The sequence below is a fragment of the Dermacentor andersoni genome, chromosome 6 (assembly GCF_023375885.2).
Source record: "Dermacentor andersoni chromosome 6, qqDerAnde1_hic_scaffold, whole genome shotgun sequence".
In the NCBI taxonomy this organism is placed as follows: Eukaryota; Metazoa; Arthropoda; class Arachnida; order Ixodida; family Ixodidae; genus Dermacentor; species Dermacentor andersoni.
Window position 1 is genome coordinate 185,347,609 of NC_092819.1, and position 22,693 is coordinate 185,370,301.

Genomic DNA, 22,693 nt, shown 5'->3' on the forward strand with positions numbered 1-22,693 from the left:
ATTGACCACCAGGTTGCTGACATGCTCAAGCGTGGCGTTGTGCGGCCTTCCAACAGTCCCTGGGCATCACCGGTCGTCCTCGTTAAGAAAAAGGATGGCTCTATTCGATTCTGCGTCGACTACCGACGTCTGAACAAGATAACGCGCAAGGACGTTTACCCGTTACCGCGTATCGACGACGCCCTCGACTGTTTGCAGGGAGCTGAGTTCTTTTCTTCGCTGGATTTACGTTCCGGATACTGGCAAGTCCCCTTGGCACCATCTGATCGACCTAAAACAGCATTTGTAACACCTGACGGATTGTAAGAATTCATCGTAATGCCTTTCGGCCTGTGCAACGCTCCAGCCACTTTTGAGAGAATGATGGATAATATTTTACGCGGCCTCAAATGGAACACATGTTTATGCTACCTGGATGACGTAGTTGTCTTTTCCGCTGACTTCCGAACCCATCTCAGCCGTCTCGAGCAAGTTCTGAAATGCCTTATTGACGCGGGACTTAAACTTAACTTAAAAAAATGTCGTAAAAGCCCGAAAGCTCACTATTCTTGGCCATGTTGTATCACGAGACGGCGTCCTTCCGGATCCAGCCAAGCTCCGCGCTGTCACCGACTTTCCGCAACCAAAGAAGTTAAAGGAGCTTCAAAGTTTCCTTGGTTTATGCTCATACTTCCGACGTTTCATTCGAAATTTCGCTTCCATAAGCGCACCCCTGACAGCCCTTCTAAGTGGCGACATAGAACTTTCCGCCTGGTCGCCCGCCTGTGATGACGCCTTCACGAAATTACGCCGCCTGCTAACCTCGCCACCTATCCTCCGCCACTTCGATCCTGCAGCGCCCACAGAAGTCCACACCGATGCCAGCGGCGTCGGACTTGGCGCCGTACTCGCGCAACGAAAAGCGGGGTTTGACGAATATGTCATTGCCTACGCGAGCCGAACTCTGACAAAGGCCGAGGCTAATTACTCTGTTACAGAGAAAGAGTGTTTAGCCATTATTTGGGCCCTTGGAAAATTCCGTCCTTATTTGTATGGTCACCCTTTCGATGTCGTCACTGACCATCACGCCCTTTGTTGGCTGTCTACCCTTAAGGACCCATCTGGCCGACTTGCTCGCTGGGCCCTTAAGCTACAGGAGTACGACATCTGCGTTCTCTACCGTTCCGGCTGCAAACACACGGACGCTGACGCCCTTTCTCGCTCACCGGTCGCCGCTGACTGCGCTTGCCTATCCGCCCTTGAGCCCACAGTTCCATCTCATGCACTGCGCAACATGCCGTCGGTGCAGCGCAAGGATCCCTGGATCAGTGCTCTCATCAGCATCCTTACTGATCCATCCACCCCTTCACCATCTCGCGCTCTTCGCCGCCAGGCTACCCACTTCTGCATTCGCGATGGCCTTCTTTATCGTCGTAATTACCTCTCTGACGGTTGCAAGTGGCTTCTCGTGATACCCCGCCATCTTCGTGACCTTATCTGCGACGCTTTCCACGCAGACCCTCAGTGCGCACATGCCGGCCTCTTCAAGACCTATGCTCGACTACGCATCCGATTTTATTGGCGCGGCATGTATAACTACGTCAGAAAGTTCATTCGCTCCTGTGCTCAGTGCCAATGCCGAAAATTACCTCCCGGACAAGTCTACCCGTCACAACCCCTTCCCTGCCCTAGTCGGCCCTTTGATCGTGTTGGTATAGACATCTACGGACCGCTACCCTCCACTCCAGCAGGCAACCGCTGGATTATTGTTGCAGTGGATCACTTGACCCGCTATGCTGAAACAGCTGCTCTGCCGACTGCCACCGCCCGCAGCGTTGCATCGTTTCTGTTACGACATTTCGTTCTTCGCCACGGTGCCCCTCGCGAACTTCTGAGCGATAGAGGCCACGCCTTTCTTTCCGATGCTTTGAAGGTACTACTTGACGAATGCCGAATCGTTCACCGCACCAGTACAGCGTACCATCCGCAAACTAACGGCATGACCGAGCGCTTCAACCGTACTCTTGGCGATATGCTCTCCATGTACGTTGCCTCTGATCATTCAAACTGGGACCAAGTTCTCCCTTTCGTGACGTATGCGTACAACCGCACCAGTACAGCGTACCATCCGCAAACTAACGGCATGACCGAGCGCTTCAACCGTACTCTTGGCGATATGCTCTCCATGTACGTTGCCTCTGATCATTCGAACTGGGACCAAGTTCTCCCTTTCGTGACGTATGCGTACAATACTGCGACCCAAGTAACTACTGTTTTTTCCCCTTGCTTTCTCCTATACGGATGAGAACCTTCTACTACTCTCGATACCATTCTGTCATATACACCCGACGCCTCCGAAAGTACTCCGCTATCTGAAGTTGCTCGTCATGCCGAGGAATGCCGCCAGCTTGCCCGCTCTTTTTCCATCGAGGACCAGAGGCAGCAGCAATCCCGTCAACCTTCCGGCCGTGCTGCACCAACTTTTTTGCCTGGCTCTCTCGTATGGCTTCGGGTACCCGCTACTACACCCGGCCTCTCCTCAAAACTTGTCGAAAAGTACCTAGGACCCTACCGCGTTCTGGAGCAAGCGTCCTCCGTCAATTACATCGTAGAGCCCCTCACGCCATCGACGGACCTACGCAATCGCGGCCGCGAACTTGTCCACGTCTCTCGCCTTAAGCCGTACTACGACCCAATAGTAGTCTCTTCGCCTTAAGGGGAGAGGCTACACTTGAAATACTATTTTATTTGTGGACAGATCTGAACGAAATTTTCACACTTTGTGTATTTTAATATGCAGATTCTAAAAATATAATTAATTTCGCCATAGGATAAGTAGTTTGTTATACTCTAAAAGCATTGTATAAGCTGGGTCCTTTGTTTGGAGGAAAATTAGCATCTACACAAAAAACCCTAACACAGTAATTTGAGTATAAAGACTATCTAGAATGTTCAGGGAGTGCCATAAGGTATTAATGTTCTAGGCTAATCTGAGCAAGAGTTAGAGCTCATCAAAGTTGTGAGAAAAAAACGCCATCTTGACATGTCAAGCATGTGACCCATTTCAAAAACTTTTTGAGAAGAGTACTGCTTTTAAAAGGTGCATATTGCGTACTGCATACATTTCTCTTTCTGGTAAAAGAAAAATTATGCTGATAGCTCAAATAGGACAGAAGCTATTTTACCTCCAAAATTGGAAGTCTGTCAGAATTGTTGTTTTGAGAAATCAAGGAAAAACATTCTGCAATATCTTTATTGAGAACATACCAATAAAATCTCAAGGAAATTCACCAGGGGCATAATCTGGATGCATCCTATCTTTATGCCGCTTTTTGGCTAGCTTCCTTGCGCTCAAAGAGGCTTCTCGCTTCTTGCTGGAGTTAGCACTTCGATGGCAGTCTTTCTCCTTTGCTCGCTGAGATGCAGTGCCAGGAATATTCATGTGTAGCTGCTGTAGAATTGCAGTGGACGCAATCAGGTTCCCAGTGTTGAAGCGTAGGACAGCTTCCCCAACAGCAGCTTGCACAGCAAAGAGAGATGCATGCTGTACCTGTACCTGAGTAATCACTGAGTGAAGGCTCTCATTCGAATTCTGTGTCCTGCCTCGCTGGTATCTCTGGAGCAGGGATTTTTCAGATAGCCGCGTATATACAGGCAGCATTGCTTCTGCCACATGTTCTGGCAAGTTGTAGTGGTGCCTAGGTTCAGGCTCTCCCTTTGCTCTCGCAGCATTGTGACGACAGAACATTGTCAGAACACTGCCGAGTGCCCGTACTCCTTGGCAGGGTCCTTGAAAGCATCACCACTATCTAGCCGCACCCGGGACACAGCACGAGTGCAAGGAACTCTTGTACGACGGATAAATCCACGATTGCAAATTCAGTTCCGCTGTCGTTGACGTCCTCTCTCGTGTCGACACCCAGCAGCGTGAACTTTCGTTCCATTGCAGACTGCGACGCCAGGCACGTTTTCCGGCGCTCGCTACTTTCTTCAGTCGTGAAGGAAACGGTGCCTGCACGATCTGTGCCAACACGCGTAACGTGGGCGGACGAAGTGTTGACGCTAGACGTGCCGGTTTGCAGCTCGGAACTCAATCGGGTAGAATGTCCAGGCAGACCGGCAACTCGGCGAGTATGACAGGCCTAGCCGCCTTCCGTCGCGCATTCCACAGCCGCTTGACGCGTAGTAGCCTTGAGACGACGATCTTTTCCAGCCATCCGAGCACCTTATCAAACGTCGTCGCGAAGCAAGCGGCTGAACAAACGTGGACAGCGGCGCGATGAAACCAGAGATAAACAAACGTAGCGAAACGCGAGAGCGGTCGAGCGCGCGCCAAAGAGCGCCGAACCAATAGTAGCGAGGCGCGCGGGGGGTGTGCGCGCTTTGGCCAATCGGCGGCACGGACGCATTCTTCAGAAATGACGCGATAGCGTCGGTTTCCCTTCGCCGACGCCATGTTGAACTGGCGCAAAATGCGCACAAAGAAAACAGCTTCAAAACAAGCGCAAGATGGCGGCCATCGGCCACCGCGTTCGCAAATGGCGACGGCGCGAAGTTTGAACATTTTTGACCAGATTTTGCTGATTTCGCGTTCACCCTGGCCCCTTTATGCGCGATTTTTTATTGTTTTCCGATTAAATTTAGCTTCTAGATTTCGCGGAGCGATTCTTGAATGTATAAACGTAGCGAAAATGCAATTTTCCGAAAATCGACTTTTTTGTGATTTTTTGCCGTTTCAAGACCCGTGTCCCCCCTTAAGCCGCCAGGATGGCGCCTTTTTCTGCGGAGGGCGATTGTAACGAAGAAGAGTAGCCTGCCTGTGCCACAGCACCATCGCTACCGGCATGAGCTTGTGGTTGCTGTCTTTCGCTGAACGCTTGTGACGGCTACCCGTTCGCGCCCGTTGCTAATAAATGTCTTAGCAGCAGTTTCATTACGATACGTGTAGTTTTCTAGTTACAAAATGTTACATGTGTTCCACTTGTGGGAAACCTGGCACAGTAACGAAACATGCCTGTAGTTTTAATCTTTGCCCAAAAGAGCACTACAGGGTACAACAGTTCCAAAAATTTTAATTGCTTTATTTTTTTTTCGCAGAACATCATGTTCACTTTCACTAATTGTACCAGAACTTGTCATTTACAAATAAGCATGCAGAAAGACAACTAGGCCATCAGCAAGATATTGAAGACTGTCATACCCTCAAGCACACTTCAGGGAATACATAAAAACAAACAGGATCAAAACTGGTCCAGGCACTCCAATGCTACCCTTTCCACAGACAACGCAGAACGCCCAAAACACACTTTTGAGAAAACGTCTCTCAAAGTTCTTGGAGCAGTTCACATCTCACAAAATGCACCAGAATTGTAGTTTTTGCTGACTTTGCTTACAGGTGACTTTTTGGGTCTCTGCCCTTTGATTTGCACAGTTCGAGGTGTCGATGTGCGAAGTACCTAGCCACGCAGTCCAAGGTGCCGATGCGTGAAATATCTAGTCACAGGCTCGAGGAGTCGGCATTGATGTGCTTAGTCACGCAGTTCGAGGTGCGGACGCGCGAAATGCCTAGACGCGGACTTGAGGAGTCAATGCTCGATGTACGTAGTCGCACAGTCGGAGGCGCCAATGCACAAAATGCTTAGGCGAGGGTTCGAGATGTCCGCACACGATGTGCTTGGTCGCCGAGTTGGCGACTCCTATGCACGAAATGCTTAGCAGCGGGTCCGAGGATTGCATGCGCAATGTGCTTGGTCACGAATTCCGAAATACCAAGTGCTCAAAGGCTTAGCCGTGTGTCTGGATTCCGCGCGCAAATCTTGGTCGCGATGTCCGCCCCGCCGATGCTTGGTATGCTTAGCCGCGGCTCTGAGACGTCCACAAACATAGGGATGGGCTACGCTACTGCCGTGTAGTGTAGTGTAGTGTAGTGTAATGTCCGTGTAGTGCCCGTTTCAACACGTCAAGATTATGGCGAGTGGACCTAGACTCACGAGGTGCAAAGAGCCGAGCAGACGACGTGAGCACCGGACCTATGGCGAACCGCGTTGGAGTCACGTGGCGGGCGCGGCCAATCGCAGACTCTGGCACGACTTTCAATCATTTGCTTCTTGTATGCATGTTTCTGTATGTAAGAGGTAGCTGAATCTGCAAATTTGAAGACTGAGAAATGCGCTTTCCAACAAGACCAAGATGGTGGCGCTCGGTTGCACCGTTCCAGAGATATTGTGGCTTGAAAAATTCCATTTTTTCTTTATTTCTGCGAAATTCTTCGCCACCTTGGCTGATCAAAACTAATTTTTTAGAGCACTTCTACATGGTTTACAGTGATAATATTTCGGAATCAGATAGAAAAGGAGTAATAGAAATTGAAAACGTGGTTTTCAAAAATTCGATTTTTTGGTCATTTCTTGCAATGCGAAAGCCGCGTCCCCCCCTTAAGTGTAGCCTGCTTTTGTGGGCACAAGCTAGCCCAATAAAAGTTAGTTTCTTCCTTCACAGTATTGCTACTGTGTTCTTTACCATCACTACGATGTGACAATATTCTCTTGTCAATACAGTCAATGTTGGCGCAAAGCAACACCATCATGTGGAGTTTGCTTTGTTTTCTGTAGCGGCAATCTCCTTTGCGCCACTGTGCAATATGGCAACCATCTGACGGAACATTGGCGTTGTACAAGTCCGCCGCCTCATAGCAGCCGATAATGCCGGGCAGCTTCTCGGCTAACCACGAAGCATAGGCATTGCTGCCTGAGGACTCACCGCTAACAACTACTGAAGACACCGTTCCGGCTCTTGAAACCTTGTAACCACACGTTACTTGCGTTGAAGTCGTGTTGGCCAAGAATGGATGCAAAATCCTTAGCTTTCTGCTGCACGATCCCGCCACCTATTGTCCCGTTTCGTGCCCGTGCATCCAGAAACCACGTAAAAACAGCCTTGAGCACATCAGCGTACGTAGACGTCTTTAGCCTTTTTTTCTTGCTACTTGTGTGCGAATCCACTGCGTCGCAGATACTTTGTCTTGAACACAAAATTGTCGATAGGGAGCTGGGATGTTGGCTGCAATGTTGAAAAGAGCAGCGACATCCTTCTCGCCCGCGGAAACCACACCCACAATTGCAAGCTTGTCTCCAAGAGAAAGCTTTTAGCTTCCCGATCGCAAACTCATATTTACAGCTAACTGACACAGCCAACAATGAGAGAGAGGAGTCTCTCATTGTCACGCCAAGACAGCAGCAAGCCTAACACAGCCAAGCACCAAACTGGCCAAACTGAGCAGGCCGAGTAGTGCCACCTGACGTCAGAATTACACAAGCAAAACCTGCAAAGCATGGCCTTTTAGATGGTCTGCTGGCCCTGCTGTACGATGCAAACGGCGCGCCAGCTGTGAGAAGGGCATGTGAGACGGTTGCTCCGCTTGCCCCGAAGCGGTGCTAGGTGTTCTAGCAGCTCTCGTATCACCATCGCAGCACGCAGTCGCAGCCAGCCCATTGTTATCGGGTTCCTCTCACAGCCTGCCCATTATTTTATATATATTTTTTTTTTCATTACAATACATATGCGTTGTGCATACAAATTTTCAGTGGAGTTATAGCTCAAGATAAAAAATGAGCAATGTCGCAAATTCGTTACATCAAGGTCGATCACTGCAACGCCTTCGTTACATGGGTTACAAATACATGGGCTTCTATAGGGATGGCGTCGGGGATTGAGAAAAATTCATAAAATCCAGGAATTCATTACATAGAGGTTCGTTACATCCAAGTTTAAGGGGGGACACCCCACTTAAATTTTCATTTTTTATTTGTGGCCACAATTTGATAAAGCTTCCATCACTTATGTATTTTGACATGCTGATTTCAAATATTCAATTGGTTTTCCCATGCAACAAGTACTTTTCAAAATATAAGCAATTCATGTTTTTTTGTATGGACTAATTTGGAGGCAAGTTCTCTCTACAATGCTGGCTGTTAATGAAGGAGACTGGCACATCAAAATGATGTTAAATGATCAGAGGTTGCAGTGCTACAAGAATGAATGTTCTAAACTGATTTATGCCAAAGTTACAGCATGTCAAACTTTTGTAAGCAGAAGGCATTAGTGAAACCCTGGAGAAATTATTACTTTTTCAAAATTTCTGTAATGATATTTGTTCATATTTTAGGCCTACTGCACTCCCTATTTGTCCACCTTTCTGACGAAAAAAGAATTATTGCAATAAGATGAGTAGAACCAGAGATATTGTCACTCCAAAACTACACTACCATCAAAAATGTTGTTTTGAGAAAACGAGAAAAAACGTTTCAGAACATGTTCATGGTGATTACGGCAAATGCTTGAATACTAAATTGATCAAGGATGATACAGGGGTCCAACCAGGCAAGAATGAAACTTTCGCTTCTTTAAGGGGGGACACTAATTCAAATAATGTTCATGTTTTCCATCAATATTCATGAAACTTTCCATTCTTGTTAAGACTTTTGTGCTGATTCCAAGTATGTAATTATTTTTCCAATAGGCCATTTAGTTCTGAAGATAAATGAAATTCTTTATTCATAATTTGCAGAAACAATAGGGGGAAAAATGCGCTACGAAATTCGTATTGGCACATGCCTGGGTACTAGAAAACATAAGGAACATAATGGTAGGAATACTCTTTCGATATATCAAATATTAGTAATTTTATAGCAATTCAATCTTTACTGTTCGAATTGTGGCTACCCTACTGTCTGATCTAAAGCAGAATTGAAAATTTTTGAAGCATAAATTCCAAAATCTTACCCTACATTGTGTACAAGTAAAAAGTCGGTGTTTTGAGAAAACGAGAAAATAGGAATACATTCACTTTTAATCAAAACTACAGAAATAATTTTGCATTATTTTGCAGTGAAAGTGGCTAAAAGCCACCAGGAATGTAGTCGCTCCGACCACGGCCACCCAAAATACGGCAAAAACATCGTTTAGCGCCGTTCGCTGATTCCCGGTGGCTAGCATCGCGCGCGCGGCAAGGTTGTCGTTCACGCGGGTCGAGCTCCATGCCGACGCGATATCGCCGCAACACGCGCACGTGATAACGATCTTTATGGCGAGGCCAGATTACCGTTCGCTTTTGCCTACTGCGACGCTGCCGCCGCACACCTTGCACTTGACGACATCAGTCCGTTCACGGAGTCTGAGGAAAGCGAAGCCTGCCTCGGCGTCGACTGGCGCGGCTGCAACGCCATCGGCGCGAGTGAGCAAATCCAACACCCGCTTTGTTGCTTGCGTTGACGCAAGAACTCGAAGTTTTTTTTGAGCATTCATCTCCCTCTGCAACAAATCCGCACGCTGCAACATTGCAGCGTCACGCCGAACGCAGCCGCTGTCCGTAACGATTTCACTCATTTGTGAGCTGGCTAGGCCTACTTCGGCATCATTTGTGGTTGGCGGCGAGCTACTCTGGATGCTTTCAGAAGGAATGGAGCGCTTTTGAAAGTTATAAGCTGATCGCTTCTTCTTTTTGCCGAACTTGTGCCTCGTGGCGAACTTTCCCAGTGGATCGGACTTTGTTGGCACATGCCCAACGAACCTACGAGACGCGCAGTTGCGTCGCCTGCGGAGTGGAGCAGACGATGGGAACCTCGCGCAGCCAACCACAGCACGCGTTTTTGGTCACGTGCGCTAGCCAACGAATCGGATCGGGCGTTCGGGCTTTTTTTTCTCCTCGGATTTCAACGTCACTGGCGTACCGACGGAGTCGCTTTTGGCGGGAAATTAAAGAAGGAAGGCTCCTCTTTCCAATGAGACCAAGATTGCTGCGATCGCGCGCGTAGAAAAAGAGCTACGCGCCGCGATAAAAAGGGCTGTTTTTGCGCGGAATTCAGTTCACAGTGATGTTATAAATTGATATTGCGGACGAAATACTCTTCCCCGAGATTCGAAACTTGGTGAATTAAAGGAATATTAGCTGTAGATATCGAAAATTTCGTTTTCAAAAAAATCGATTTTTTCGCCGCAAAGAGCCGTGTCCCCCCTTAACTGTATTCCAAACTAAGTGAAATGGCAAGCTTCAGCTGTGCTAGTTCGCTCACCGTAGACCGGGGTCTTGCCAGGCAGCACGACGACGACAAGCTGGAGCCCCTGGAAGGTGGACTTGAGGTATCGGAACATGGGCTCGACCTGGTCGGGGCCCGTGGCATACTTGCAGAAGCAGGGCTGCCCGATGATGGGCATGCCCGCGTCGTTGCTGATCTTCTGCAGCTGCTGGGTGAAGTTGCGCAGGGCGTCCTCGCGGCAGGTGCGCTGTGGCGCAAAGCAGGCGATGGCCCAGATGCGGATCTCGACGCCCGTGTGGAACTGCTTGCCCCGCATGTCCCACACCCCCTGGTTGGGGATCGCCTGTTGCTTGGTCCGGCCGCCATACTGCAGCTTTGGCGGAGGCAGGATGCGGCCCCTGACCTCCATCATAGTGTTGCTGATGGACAGACCAAACTCCTGCACATACGGGTCCGTGTTGAAGTCCGCCTTGCGCACCAGATTGTTGATCTCGCGCTCCCGGTCCGGGGCGGACCGCGCAGTTGCCTGCAAAGACAAGAATGCACACGGATCAGCCACGCCTCCCAATTTGAAGATCACACCTGCCCACACGACATCACCAAGGAGTTCTGCATAATTGGAGAAAGTCATGCACAAAGTGGAGGACAGGCCCATTAGGCTCACCTTTTTCTTTTCCCAAAGAGTACAATTTATTAAAACAGACGCTCCATCCTTCTCTCTCTGCAAGCAAGGGACCAGCAGCCTCCATAATAGTCAAATCAACAGTGCTAACAGCAGTATCCATGCCACCTCTGTCTTGTCAAAAGCCCACATTTGCCTATCGATTTTGGATGAGAGACACCTCTGCAGCAGTAAAGCAGTTATCGGAAAACATGCTGCCGGTTCCTTTGCTTTGGATTTGCTTATATTTGAATTTGTTTCATTCCAAGCAATAAACTGGAACCAAGCACAATGATCAAACAATGACCTAAGGCAGGGGTTCTGGCCTTGGGGAACTCCAACTGCCTTCCCAGAGTGCCGTTTGCAAAAGATAATCAAATTTTGCACGAAATACTTTAAACGCATGCACAACCCACGCCAAGATAACACTGCATCCCCTCCAAGGATTTCAAGTGGGAACACAGGAACTAAAAATCGTGAAAAAAAAAAAATGTGGGGGATCTATTTGTCTTTGAATCTAGTCAAATCTCGTTACTACGAACCCCACATTAACGAATTTTTCAAATTTATGAATGTTTTAGAAATCCTCACCAGATTGGCTATATCTTCAAAGTAAAAATATTTCGGAACTACGAATTTCAATACAGAGCATATTTCAAAATAGCCCACATAGTTTATTTTCCATTTTATAACCGAGGAACATCCGTATTATGAATTCGGCTAAAAGTAACAGCGCCGCAACTCTAGCATGAAACAAATCGAGAGTGCAGTAGTTGTCACCATCACCCTGTTGAGTGCCAACAACTTAACCAGAAACTTCACCAAGAAGTTCACAACAAAGATTTGGTGATGTTTGCGTGAGATCCAACGATGAATACAGCTAGCAACGGCGCCAAGAAGAAGCGAAAGCAGTGTTCGCTGCAGGACAAATTGGACGTATTGCAGGAAATTGATGCAGGGAAAAAACAAATTGACTTATGCAGACAGCATGGCATTGCCCCATCGCCCGTCGCAACCATTTTGAAAGACAGAGACAAGATTGTCTAACTTTACCGAGAATCGCAACTCGCTCCTACGAGGAAACGGCTGCGACTGGGAAACTTTCAAAATGTGAACCAAGCTGTTCTCACGTGGTTCAAAGATGCCAGACTACAAAACGTTCCCGTGTCTGGCCCAACGCTCCAAGAAAAAGCCTGCGAATTTGCCGATGCACTTGAAATAACTGAGTTCGAGGCTAGTGCGGGTTGGCTTTCTTGTTTCCACCAAAGGAATGGAATAACTTGGCAGGTAGCCTTCGGCGACGGAATGGCTGCTGACAGAGAACCCCTGGTGCAATGATCGTTTTCTAGAGGTGGCTGAACCTACTCTGAAGACTATATTTCCAACGCGAATGAGGCTGCATGTTTTTATCAGCTCCTGCCAGACCGGACAATGCACTTAAAGGACAGCAGGGCGAAGGAGGGAAGAAGTCGCATCTTCGCATGACAGACCTACTCTGCTGCAATGCAACAGGCACGAAGAAAATTAAACCACTCATCATCGGCAAGTACGCGAAGTCTCGCTGCATGAAAAAAGTCACATTATCGTATGACTGCTGCGCCAACAAACGAGCCTGGATGACCAAAGAACTCTTTTCTGAGTGGCTCATCAAATTCAACGACCAAACGAGGAGGGATGACCGAAGAATTCTACTGGTTGTCGACAACTGCTCTGCTCACATTGCGAATGTTTGCTTTACGCCATTCGCTTAGAGCTTCTGCCGCCAAACATGTCCTTGCTTGAATTACTCTTTCTAGAGCAATAAAGTTTACTTCCTCCTCCTCCTCCTTGCTGCAACCAGACTAGACCAGGGCATTACAAGGAGTGTGAAAGCAGAATTGTGTAGGCGCCTTGTGCAGCGGTTGATTATCGACCTCCACCTGAAGCAGCCGACTGCAATCAATATTCGTCAGGCAGCAGAATTGCTCACAGGAACCTGGTGGAACTTGAAGGCGTCCACCATTAGCAACTGCTGGCGAAAAGCAGGGCTGGTCAAAGCGCCTCAAGATGACCTGGAGGTGACCGACAACAACCCAAGAGACCTGTGGATCGAGATTGTGGAACTGCTGCCTGCCGTGTCTTCCTTTGATGACTACGTGCAGTGCGACAGCTTAGCACTAACGGTGGCTGACCTGACAACCGAAGAGATTGTTATCTGCGTTTGAAACATCTCCAGTGACGATGACGACCCAAAAGAAGACGACTGTGGGTCACCGAACACAGATGAGATCGTGTGGAACATTGATGTTTTAGTGCACATGAACAAAGTCCACACTTTCATCGCTCGGTGAAATGACATACCCGATGAGGTATTGCGCAAAGCGGAAGATGTAGACACATTCCTAATCGGTCGTGTGTTCTGCACGCACCAGAAGAAAATCACTGATTTCTTCAAATAAAGCAGCTTTGAAGTGAGCGAAACATTTTTATTTGAGAATATGCTTGTCTCCACACGTGTCTCCTGTCAAGGTACGTCATTTTCATTACAAGGTTTGTCCACTGGCTCATAATCGCAAGTTTTTCATTACAACGATATTTCAAAATAACGAAAGATTTTCCGCGGTCCCGCGTAATTCGTTATATCGGGATTTCACTGTATAATGACGAATCTACACCATATAAACGCGGGTTGTTCAAAAACGCACCCCAAGTGCCCGAAAAGAATTATTTTGTCAGTGCGGATGGTGAGAAAGGAGGGCAGAATCGCGCAGAAACACTGGAGCTCATGGAGCTATCTAGTCTTTCTTGCCCCTAAGCGCCACCATCTTGGTATCACTCGAAAGCTAAAAGTTCCACCTTTCAGTTCCCTGCATCCTAGCTACGATGACTGCATAGGAAAGGTACAAACGTGACGCAATCAGGGCCGATCTGATGAAACACATGGTGCATGCAGTGCATGCGCCCTCCGATTGGCTGTTGCTAGGGCAACTAGTGCCCTGACGCTGCCAGCTCAGCGCTCGTCTGCTAGGCCTGCCAATGGGCCTGCTTCGAAAACTGTTATCTGGTGTTTCTTTGCAGATCATACTGCGAACGTAAGCGGCAAATTGACGCTCTCTAAAGAAAAGTTTGAAAACGAAGAGCAAGCCATCTCTGCTTCCTATGGCAAGAGAGAGGAGTCAGTTTTAGCTAGGTTTGGATGAGCCGAAGATTGCTCCGGAGACAAGTCACTGCGTCGCGCAATCTTGTGCCACATCAACGATAACAACAGTGAAGCAAACAACTACCCTTGGTCCTCGAGTGTAGTTTTACTTCAGACACTGCAGACAATGTGCCGATGCCCATTCACGTGCTTCACGCACTTACGCAGGTTCATGTTGGTGCCTTCCAGATCCTGTTACAAGCCTATACTTGCACCTAATGTCGACATCAGCGGAGGGATTTTTGTGTGGTTTTATTGTGTGCAATTATTCTTTTCCAGTATTGAAGCTTGATAGGTATATTTGACAGTTTCTTTTTCTAGTTTGTGTTTGGGATTGGCGTTGCATCCCTTCTACTCATTCAATTCTCTCCGTCTGTTTTTTTTTTTGCCTGAATGTAGGCGAGTCAGAGTGCACATAAACTGATATAGTGTCTTAGGAAACTGCAATATTTTGAAATCTTGTAGAAATCACCAAGGATTCACATTTGTAAAGCTGCAACATTGGAATTTCATAACTTCAGCTAAAGTACAGATACGAATATAGAAGTGCTAACTTGCACTCTTTGAACCTCCACGAACATACATGCTTAATTTTAGCTTTCTTGATGCAGTACATCTTTTGCAAGTCAGATCCCAAAGTTCGTGGGGATGCTCAACTCTCACACATCCCCCGATGTTGTTTACCCTAGGTGGCTCGTGTCTCCTGTAATCCAGCTTCGCTGCGTGGCCTTGCGTCGGCAGTTGTCAGTGTGGTTGCAGACTAGTGCGACAGACTGCGCAAGCGTTGTGCTGCTAACGCTACCCAACGACAACCGGGGCTCTTCCTCTCTGACTTGGCGAGCGACGTGGAAGCTCCGGCAGTGGGAACAGGGCACTGGGATGGATGGAAACGATCCCTAAAAGGTGCCACCATTCACCTAACCGTACACGCGAACAATTAGACGTTGGTGTCGAGCACGGGGGCACACATATTCGCTCGCTATCCAGTTGTGGTAAGTTGGACTTGTCGCGCACTCATGTTCGCCTAGCAGGCATTAGTGTGTGACAAGTGCAATAAATGCTCTTGCGATTGTTTGCACTACTGTGCTGTCGCTCCTTTGTTCCAAGAGCATGCGTGAGACCCCACAAGTTCTAACACAAAGAATTGTAACTTCTTTTTTTATTAATATTGAAAAGAAAATTGCACATTTGTAACCAGCACACAAGACTGGATCTGCCTCGAAAGGTTTACAAACCTAGAGAGACTAACAAAAATGTTTTCCGCATGCGATGTCTTTATGCTATTTGTATTTTGCACTTTTCTCAAAACGCGTGGCGGGCTGACACCATGTCGCCCGATGCTGTCGCTCTCTAGTAAGGATGTTAAAAAATAAACTACATAATCCAGTTTGAATAGTAAGGAGCAGCGTTTATTTTATTCAAAAAGGAAACAGAAGCAATGTGTTAGCTAAACACACAGCGAATATCTACAAAAAAAAGGGAAAATAATGTAAAACCAACTGGAAATCAAGTCGTACATTCTCAAATACGAATAAAAAGGAGATGCATACAGAAGCAAATATTTTTGAACATGAGCTATTTCTATCAACTGAGAGCAAGCTCATATGTATGAGGTCCGAACTTTCTCACAAGTGCATACTGGCGTCAGCCAACACTTAGTTTTTTGAGCTCAAGCTCCTTCAAAGATGCGGCGGCACGCTTCATTTCTCGTTCATTCCCCCAATATGTAGGTCCTTTCTGTTCTCGCCCTCATTCCGCTGCGGGTTCGCCACGGGAACCATTTGAAGCGTCCTCTTGGTCAGTTGTACAGTCAATGTGCAATTTTTCGAACTCCCCAGGGGCAGCGAGAACGTCCGAAAATCGGGTAGTTCGAAAAAATGAATGCTTCTACTGCCCTTAAGGGGGGACAAGGGTCTTTAGGGAAGAAAAAATTGCAAAAAAACTGACTTCTTGAAAAATGGTGTTTCTGAAATCTACAGCCCTTTTTACACAACCAGACCGAACTTCTAAACTATTCTAAACATTGATACTAGCAAAATTTGAGCCGAAATTAATACTAAAACGGCACTTCTACGAAACGCAGCTGCCGTTTCACGCATTGTAGAGCGGACATCTTGGTCTCATTTCAAAGAGCGGTCTTTTTCTTCAATTTCCCGCCAACGCAGGCTCTATGCAGCCATTGGATTCCTTCAGTTACCGTGCCAAAGAAAGGTCCCAGCGCGCTCTCTTATTCGTTACTGAGTGCACGTGACTTGAGGGCGCCATATGATTGGCGGAATTCCTTTCTCGTCGTCTGCTCCCCGCTTCAGTCGGCCGTCTGCCATCTGCCATATTGCCCTAGCATCAGTGTCTGCTGCACGATGGCCCGTTTAGGAAGAATATTTCACACGAGGAACAAGTTTGGTGGAAAAAAGGTACATTGATTGAGAACTGCAAGAAGCACTCCGCAACCCAGCAAAGTGTCAAAATCGTGGCGCCCGCTGGCGCTATCGCCGATTCGATCGCCGATAATGCCGATGTAGGCTAGCAAGCCCTTCGCCCTCATCGCCTGCCGGAGGTACCGAAGGTAGCGTGCGTCACGACACGAAGTTTCTGCAGCCCGCAGAAATACAAGAGGGCAAAAGGAAAACGCAAGAAAAACTGCAGCGCCTCTCATCAACTCCCGCGACGGAGAAGAAGCGAGATTTACTAGGTGCTAGCACCGATACTGCAGCGCGCCCCATTGACGGGACTGTGTTTACCATTGTCAGTTTAGATGCAGTGAACACTATGCTTGCGGTGGCCAACTGCAACATATGTAGTGGGGGCTTAAATATAGTCCGAGAGGAGCATGAATACGGACTCGCTGTCCAGCTGCTTCTGACGTGCGTGAGCTGTGGTCGTCGAACTGGAGCTCGCCGCACGTGCGCGGTGCACAACCTGTTTGCTGTGAACGTTCTCGCCGCTCGGGCTATGCAGGCAACTTTAAATCGCCAAAGAGCCCTGAATGATGTGTTCTCAATAATGAACATAAGCCGTCGCAGACTCCACACGAAGACTTGGCAAAGCTACGTCAAGGAAAAGCTGACACCTGCAGCCGATCGCGCAGCCCGCAACCTGACAAGTGAGTGTGCGCGGTCTGTGCGCAATCTTTACACTGAATTAGTAAAGGCAAGGCGTGGAAAACCAGGACTCAAGAAGAAGAACACAAACTACAGGACCGGCGCCGTTTGTGTTCTTCTTCTTGAGTCCCGATTTTCTGTGCCTTGCCTTTACTAATTCAAGTATGAACCAACTAGCCCAAGCAAGAGTTTTACTTTACACTGAATTGTGCCTTAGCAATCCCGGAAACATCGCGGCGTCGTACGATGGATCATGGATGACCCGCGGACATTCCTCGCACATCGGCGTCGGCACCGTGATTGAACTGTTCATTGGTTTTGTTATGGACTATGTTGCCTTGGGCAATTTCTGCGCTGCATGCGAGCGGGCCCCCAAAGATCCTTCCTTCGAAGACTGGAAGGCCAGTCACCAGTCACAGTGCCAGAAGAACATTGACACCAAGTCGGGAGAAATGGAAGTGGAGGCCGCTCTTATTCTTTTCAGGCCTCTCGAACGGCACAACCTTCGCTACACCTCTGTGCTCAGTGACGGGGACAGTCGCACGTACCTTGCCTTGCAAGAGAAAAAGGTGTATGGATACATAGAGATTGACAAGGAGCATTGCGTAAATCATGTGCAAAAGCGCATGGGCACAGCTTTGCACAACCTTGTAACGAAGCACAAAGCACCGGGCTTTCAGAGCCTTGGCGGAAAGGGTCGACTGACAGCAGACCTTATCACAAGGCTGAGCGCGTACTACGGGTGGGCGCTGAAAACGCACAAAGGAGATGTGGATGGCATGCACAAGGCAGTGATGGCTACGTACCATCACATCACCTCCAACGACCCTGTTGCAAGCCATACACTGCCCAACAGGCCCCAACTCCTGGTGCCGTCCCAATGCTGCACAGGCCAGGTGCGAGCTTGTACCGAAACATCCTCGCAACTTGCCTCCTCATGTTTGCCAGGCCGTACTCCCCATATACGAGCGCTTGAGTGATAAAAACTGCTTGAAAGTTGCCAACGGGGAAAGACCCAAAACAACAATGAGAGCTTCCACTCCATGATCTCTTGCACCAAAGGAGCGCCATGCCTCTCTCTTCACTGTGGAGGCAGCGCTGAAGTTTAATGCAGGCAACTACAGAGCGTCCACACTCGAAGAGCTGAGCCTCGACCCCAGCAGAGTAAGCAATGACCGCACGAATGAGAAAGATCAGCGGCGCATGAAGGCTTCAGCTCGAAAGCGTGGATCTGTCGAAAACATGAATCGAGCCTTGAAAAAGCGCCACACAGGCAACAAGCTGACAAATCTGCCAGGGGCACACGAGCCTATTATGGCTGGTATTTCATGATATTCCTGAATACATGAAGCTTTGTGTGTCTGTTGCAATTTTCTCAAGACGAGCTTTTCATTCACCCTGCTTGTTTGTGGCAACAATATCTCAAGATCTAGGACAGCTAGAGCTGTAATTTTTTTGTATATAAAGCTAAATGCATAATGAAGTGCTGCAAGCAGATTCTTGTTTTTCATTTTCCTATAATTTTTTTTCCCCTTTTGTTCTTGAGACCTAGTAGCCATGGTGTAAACAATGGACTTTGATGAACTGCTAAATTGCTAATTATTGTTGGATTTTAAAACTAAGTACCTGCAGCATTTCACTCCTTAAACATTTAGCTGTCCACTCATGCATTAATTATACCTTTCTGTCCAGAGTTTTTTTACCTATAGTCCCCACAAATAATAGCAGTGTACTTTTAATTACCTCCATAATTACTTGACCTATAAAAAAAATAATTGCACTTTTGAAATTCGCTTGAAAAACTGAACAAGCTTAAGTATTTTAATTGAATTCGGTCTAAAAATAAGTATGATATCTCTAATCGCCACAGGCACATCCGAAAAAGCTCTGAAGGCCTGCCAGCACACTTATTAGGCATATCGGTGCTCGTACTGCGACAGGAGGTGACAGGTGCACGCGTGTATATTTAAGGAATACATAATCCGTACGGTGACAATTGCCCCTTCCCACGCTTGTTATGCTTTCCGAGCTTTGAGGCCAATCGCGAGGACCACAAAGGTGGAGCCTGTGCCATTGCTGACAGCGGCGAATTCTTCCAATGAAGAACACAGTACCAAATGGCAAGATGCTTAATAGCAAACGTTGAAGCAGCCAGGCCTAGCATTGCTGCGGTGGTGGCTACGGCTGCCAGCAGATCTGCGTTGAGTGTACAGGTTTGAGGCGCAAGCCGTTTCGGACCTGCGGTCATGGCAAAAAGTCCAGAAAATCGGATTGCCAAAAGGTTCTTGCACCCGAAATTTCACAGGTTCTATACCCTGAAAATATGGGTCCGTGGTGGTGCCGCAAAGCCACCCGAATTATCGGGCATGTCCCAAAAATCGGTCGCCCGGAAAATCAGTTGACTGTACACGGCGTCAAAGACGCTTCATACAATTCCTCTCCGTTACTTGAGCCAGCATTAGCACGACTTTCGTTCCCCTTCAATAAATTTACAGCTAATTTTCCCTGATAGATGCACAAATTCCCTGAGTTTGCCCTCGGTATTTCCACACTACTCAACATCCCTGAGAATTCCCAGTTTTCCCGGTTGGCAGACACCTTGTACATTCCTAAAACCAGTGTCACGATAAGTTGGTTCAACAGTATTGTAAACCGTGACAGCCTTATTTATTGCACTTAAGTTGGCGTCCAAATCGCCAGACCCATCATCCGGAGTGCTGGCCTTCGCAGTGCAAGGCATTGGAGGAGGAAGGGGAGCACAGCTGAGGCCGTGTTTGATTGCCGATAACTCCGCTTCTGCTGAACACATTGAAGTACTTTTTGCAGCAAAGTGGTTCTGGAATACCCTATCTTCACTTCAAATGTCTTTCTCCACTTGGATAAAAAGTGGTTCAGGGCTCATTTAACAGAGAGAGTAGAGTGTAAAAGTGAGGTTGAAGATTAATATGCAGAAGACGAAGATAATGGTGAATAGCCTGGCAAGGGAACAATCAAGATCGCCAGTCAGCCTCTAGCATCTGTGAAGGAGTATGTTTACCTAGGTCAATCACAGGGAACCTTGATCATGAGAAGGAAATTCATAGACGAATAAAAATGGGTTGGATCACATACGACAGACATTGTCAGCTCCTGACTAGAAGCTTACCATTATCATTGAAAAGGAAGGTGTACAATCAATGCATTTTACCAGTGCCGACATATGAGGCAGAGACTTGGAGAGTGACAAAGAAGCTTGAGAACAAGTTAAGGACTGCGCAAAGGGCGATGGAACGAAGACTGCTAGGCATAATGTTAAGCGACAGAAAGAGCGGTTTGGATCAGAGAGCAAAGAGTATAAACGATATTCTAATTAACATCAAGAGAAAAAATGCAGCTGGGCAGGTTATGTAATGCGCCAGTTGGGTAACCGTTGGACCATTAGGGTTACAGAATTGGTACCAAGAGAAGGGAAACGCAGTCGCGGATGGCAGAAGACTAGGCGGAGCGATGAAATGAGGAAATTCGCGGGCGCTAGTTGGAATCGGTTGGTGCAGGACAGGGGTAATTGGAGATCGCAGGGAGAGGCCTTCGTCCTGCAGTGGACATAAAACAGACTGATGATGATGATTTTGCAGTGACTTGACAGTGGCAGACTTCGATTTCTTCAAGAACGTAGCTGAGTACGTTTTCTTGTAGCAAGGCCCAGACTGATGGTCTTTCCCCAGGTGTACGTTCAGCAGAGCTGCATTGCATACTGAAGCCCTGAACTCAGTCCGAGCCTTTTACAGAGCTGAAAATGCTCTGACATTGTGTGTTGCCATGCGGTACAACCAGCAAATCAAGCATCCGCTTCGCCAGTTGGCCAAATGCGAGCTTTCCATCTGCGTTTACTTCTCCAGCTGCTGACCGCCACTGCCCATTGCAGCTTTCTTTCTTTAAATTGCCCTTTGGAAAACTGTGTGCTTGCAGTTCTGGGAACTGAACTTCCAGTGCACCTACAGCGTCCTCCCTCGATTCATCTGCGTCTTGGGGCAGCAGATGCGGAAACTTCTCAACAAAGAAACAGAGACTTGAAAATGATGCAATGGATAAGAGTCCAGCCTGACCACTGCTGCATTTTGTAAGTTGCATGCTCAAGTGGAAATTTGTGCCTAATGTAGTTGTAGGCTGCACAAAAGCAATCGTGGACTGGAAAAAATAACTTGTTTCTCAGGCATACTCAGTTTCTCTACAACAGATGACGTTTGGCTTCCAAGTATGAGGTCATTGTCACCCTTCTGGCTCTTGATATCCTCATAAAGAACTTCCAGTGGTGAAGCAGCAGGCTATGACATTAGGCTGAACAAATCTAGTTAAAAGCTCTTTGAGCAGCTGCAACAAAATAGAGTTCAGGAGATGAACCTGAGGTACTTGTGACTGAAGCATACAATTTGCTTTTTCAAAAACAGGGATCAAAGTTTTCAAAAATAAACCACATGCTAAATTGATGTCAGATGTGAAGAAAAACAATCTTTCCTAGCGAGTTGGGTCGGCGTGCCGGGTGCTTTCAGGCTGCACCTTCGCATTCTTCTCTTGGTGCAATCTTGGCTGGACTCCCGAACCTCATCTACTGAAGCTGTAAGCATCCTGGGGAGCAGACACAGTTCGAGGAAAGTTGGCCCCCACTGGTTATTGTTTTCAGTGTCAGTTAAGAAGAAACTAACCAGTGGCTGCCACTGCTCCAGCATCCTGTTCGGGCACTTGCCTAGGAATAACCACCGTGTTGGGACATGTTTCAAAATTTTCCACATCTCAACACTGAATTTCTTGAAATTTGCCCAGTCTGTCCTTACGCTTAGCACTTTTCTCAAGATAATAAAAAAGGTCCACGAGGAGTTGATCAAACTTGACAGGTAGGCAGGCAGCTGCTTTTTCAGCTGCAAGATTGATCAGGTAGCACGGGCAGCCAACTATGTACAATGAAATTTTCTTGTGCTTCCTTTAAAACAGCAGCCACGCCATTTTTCTTTCCTAGCATTACTTTGAATTACCAGCGCCAAATGAAATGCAATTCGACGCAGGTATATCAAGCGAACGCAATGCGCGGAGCACGAGGCTGCCAATTTTGTGGCCAGTAGCCTATCCTTGAAGTGCTTGCATGGGTTTGCTTTGAACCCGCCCGCATTTCTCCATGCTGCCCAGACAAGGTGAAGGTGCGACGAGGCGTCGTTGCTGCCGTCGACTGCAAGAGCGAAAATACAATGCTTCAGGCTTTCCCCCATTGCACCTTGTGCCTCCGCAGCCATTTCAGCGATGATGGCAGTTGTCTTCATTCTGTCGCATACGTAGTGCTTTGCATCTTCACCCTTTGGGAACATCTTGCGCAGAGCAACGTGATCATTCACGCTCGGAGGCAAGTTGTGCTCCATAAGAAATCCAGTGAAAAGGCACACACACAACACCGACTTCATTGTTGTTGCCAAAGAAGTTGCTCACGGCCCTCAGCTTCTCAGCGGCACAAGGGAAGCTGTGGTGCTTAGGAGTTGCCAAATGCAGCTTTATGTCTCCTTTAGTGCCGCGGGCCATGCTCACGTCGCCTGCGCAAGTCGTGCTAAATCCGAACTGCTCACCTTTCCTGGACGGCACGAAGCACTGGAATTCTCAAGTACAAGACTTCAAGAAACACTGCCAATAATTTTTCTTAGGCTTCAACGGCACCATGACGTCAAGAGGGCTGTGAAAAGCAAGATGTTTTCACACACACTCCTCAACGCATTGTTGC

General features: G+C 47.7%; 1 protein-coding gene across 1 annotated transcript in view; it reads right to left on the bottom strand.

Annotated features, from left to right (window-relative positions):
* AGO1 (protein argonaute-1) overlaps nt 1-22,693 on the bottom strand; it is a 92,396-nt gene that overhangs the window by 37,133 nt on the left and 32,570 nt on the right. Inside the window, exon 7 of the mRNA XM_050172396.3 lies at nt 10,050-10,539. Within this exon, the coding sequence (XP_050028353.1) occupies nt 10,050-10,539 (490 nt within the window). The remainder of the gene's footprint in view (nt 1-10,049; nt 10,540-22,693) is intronic.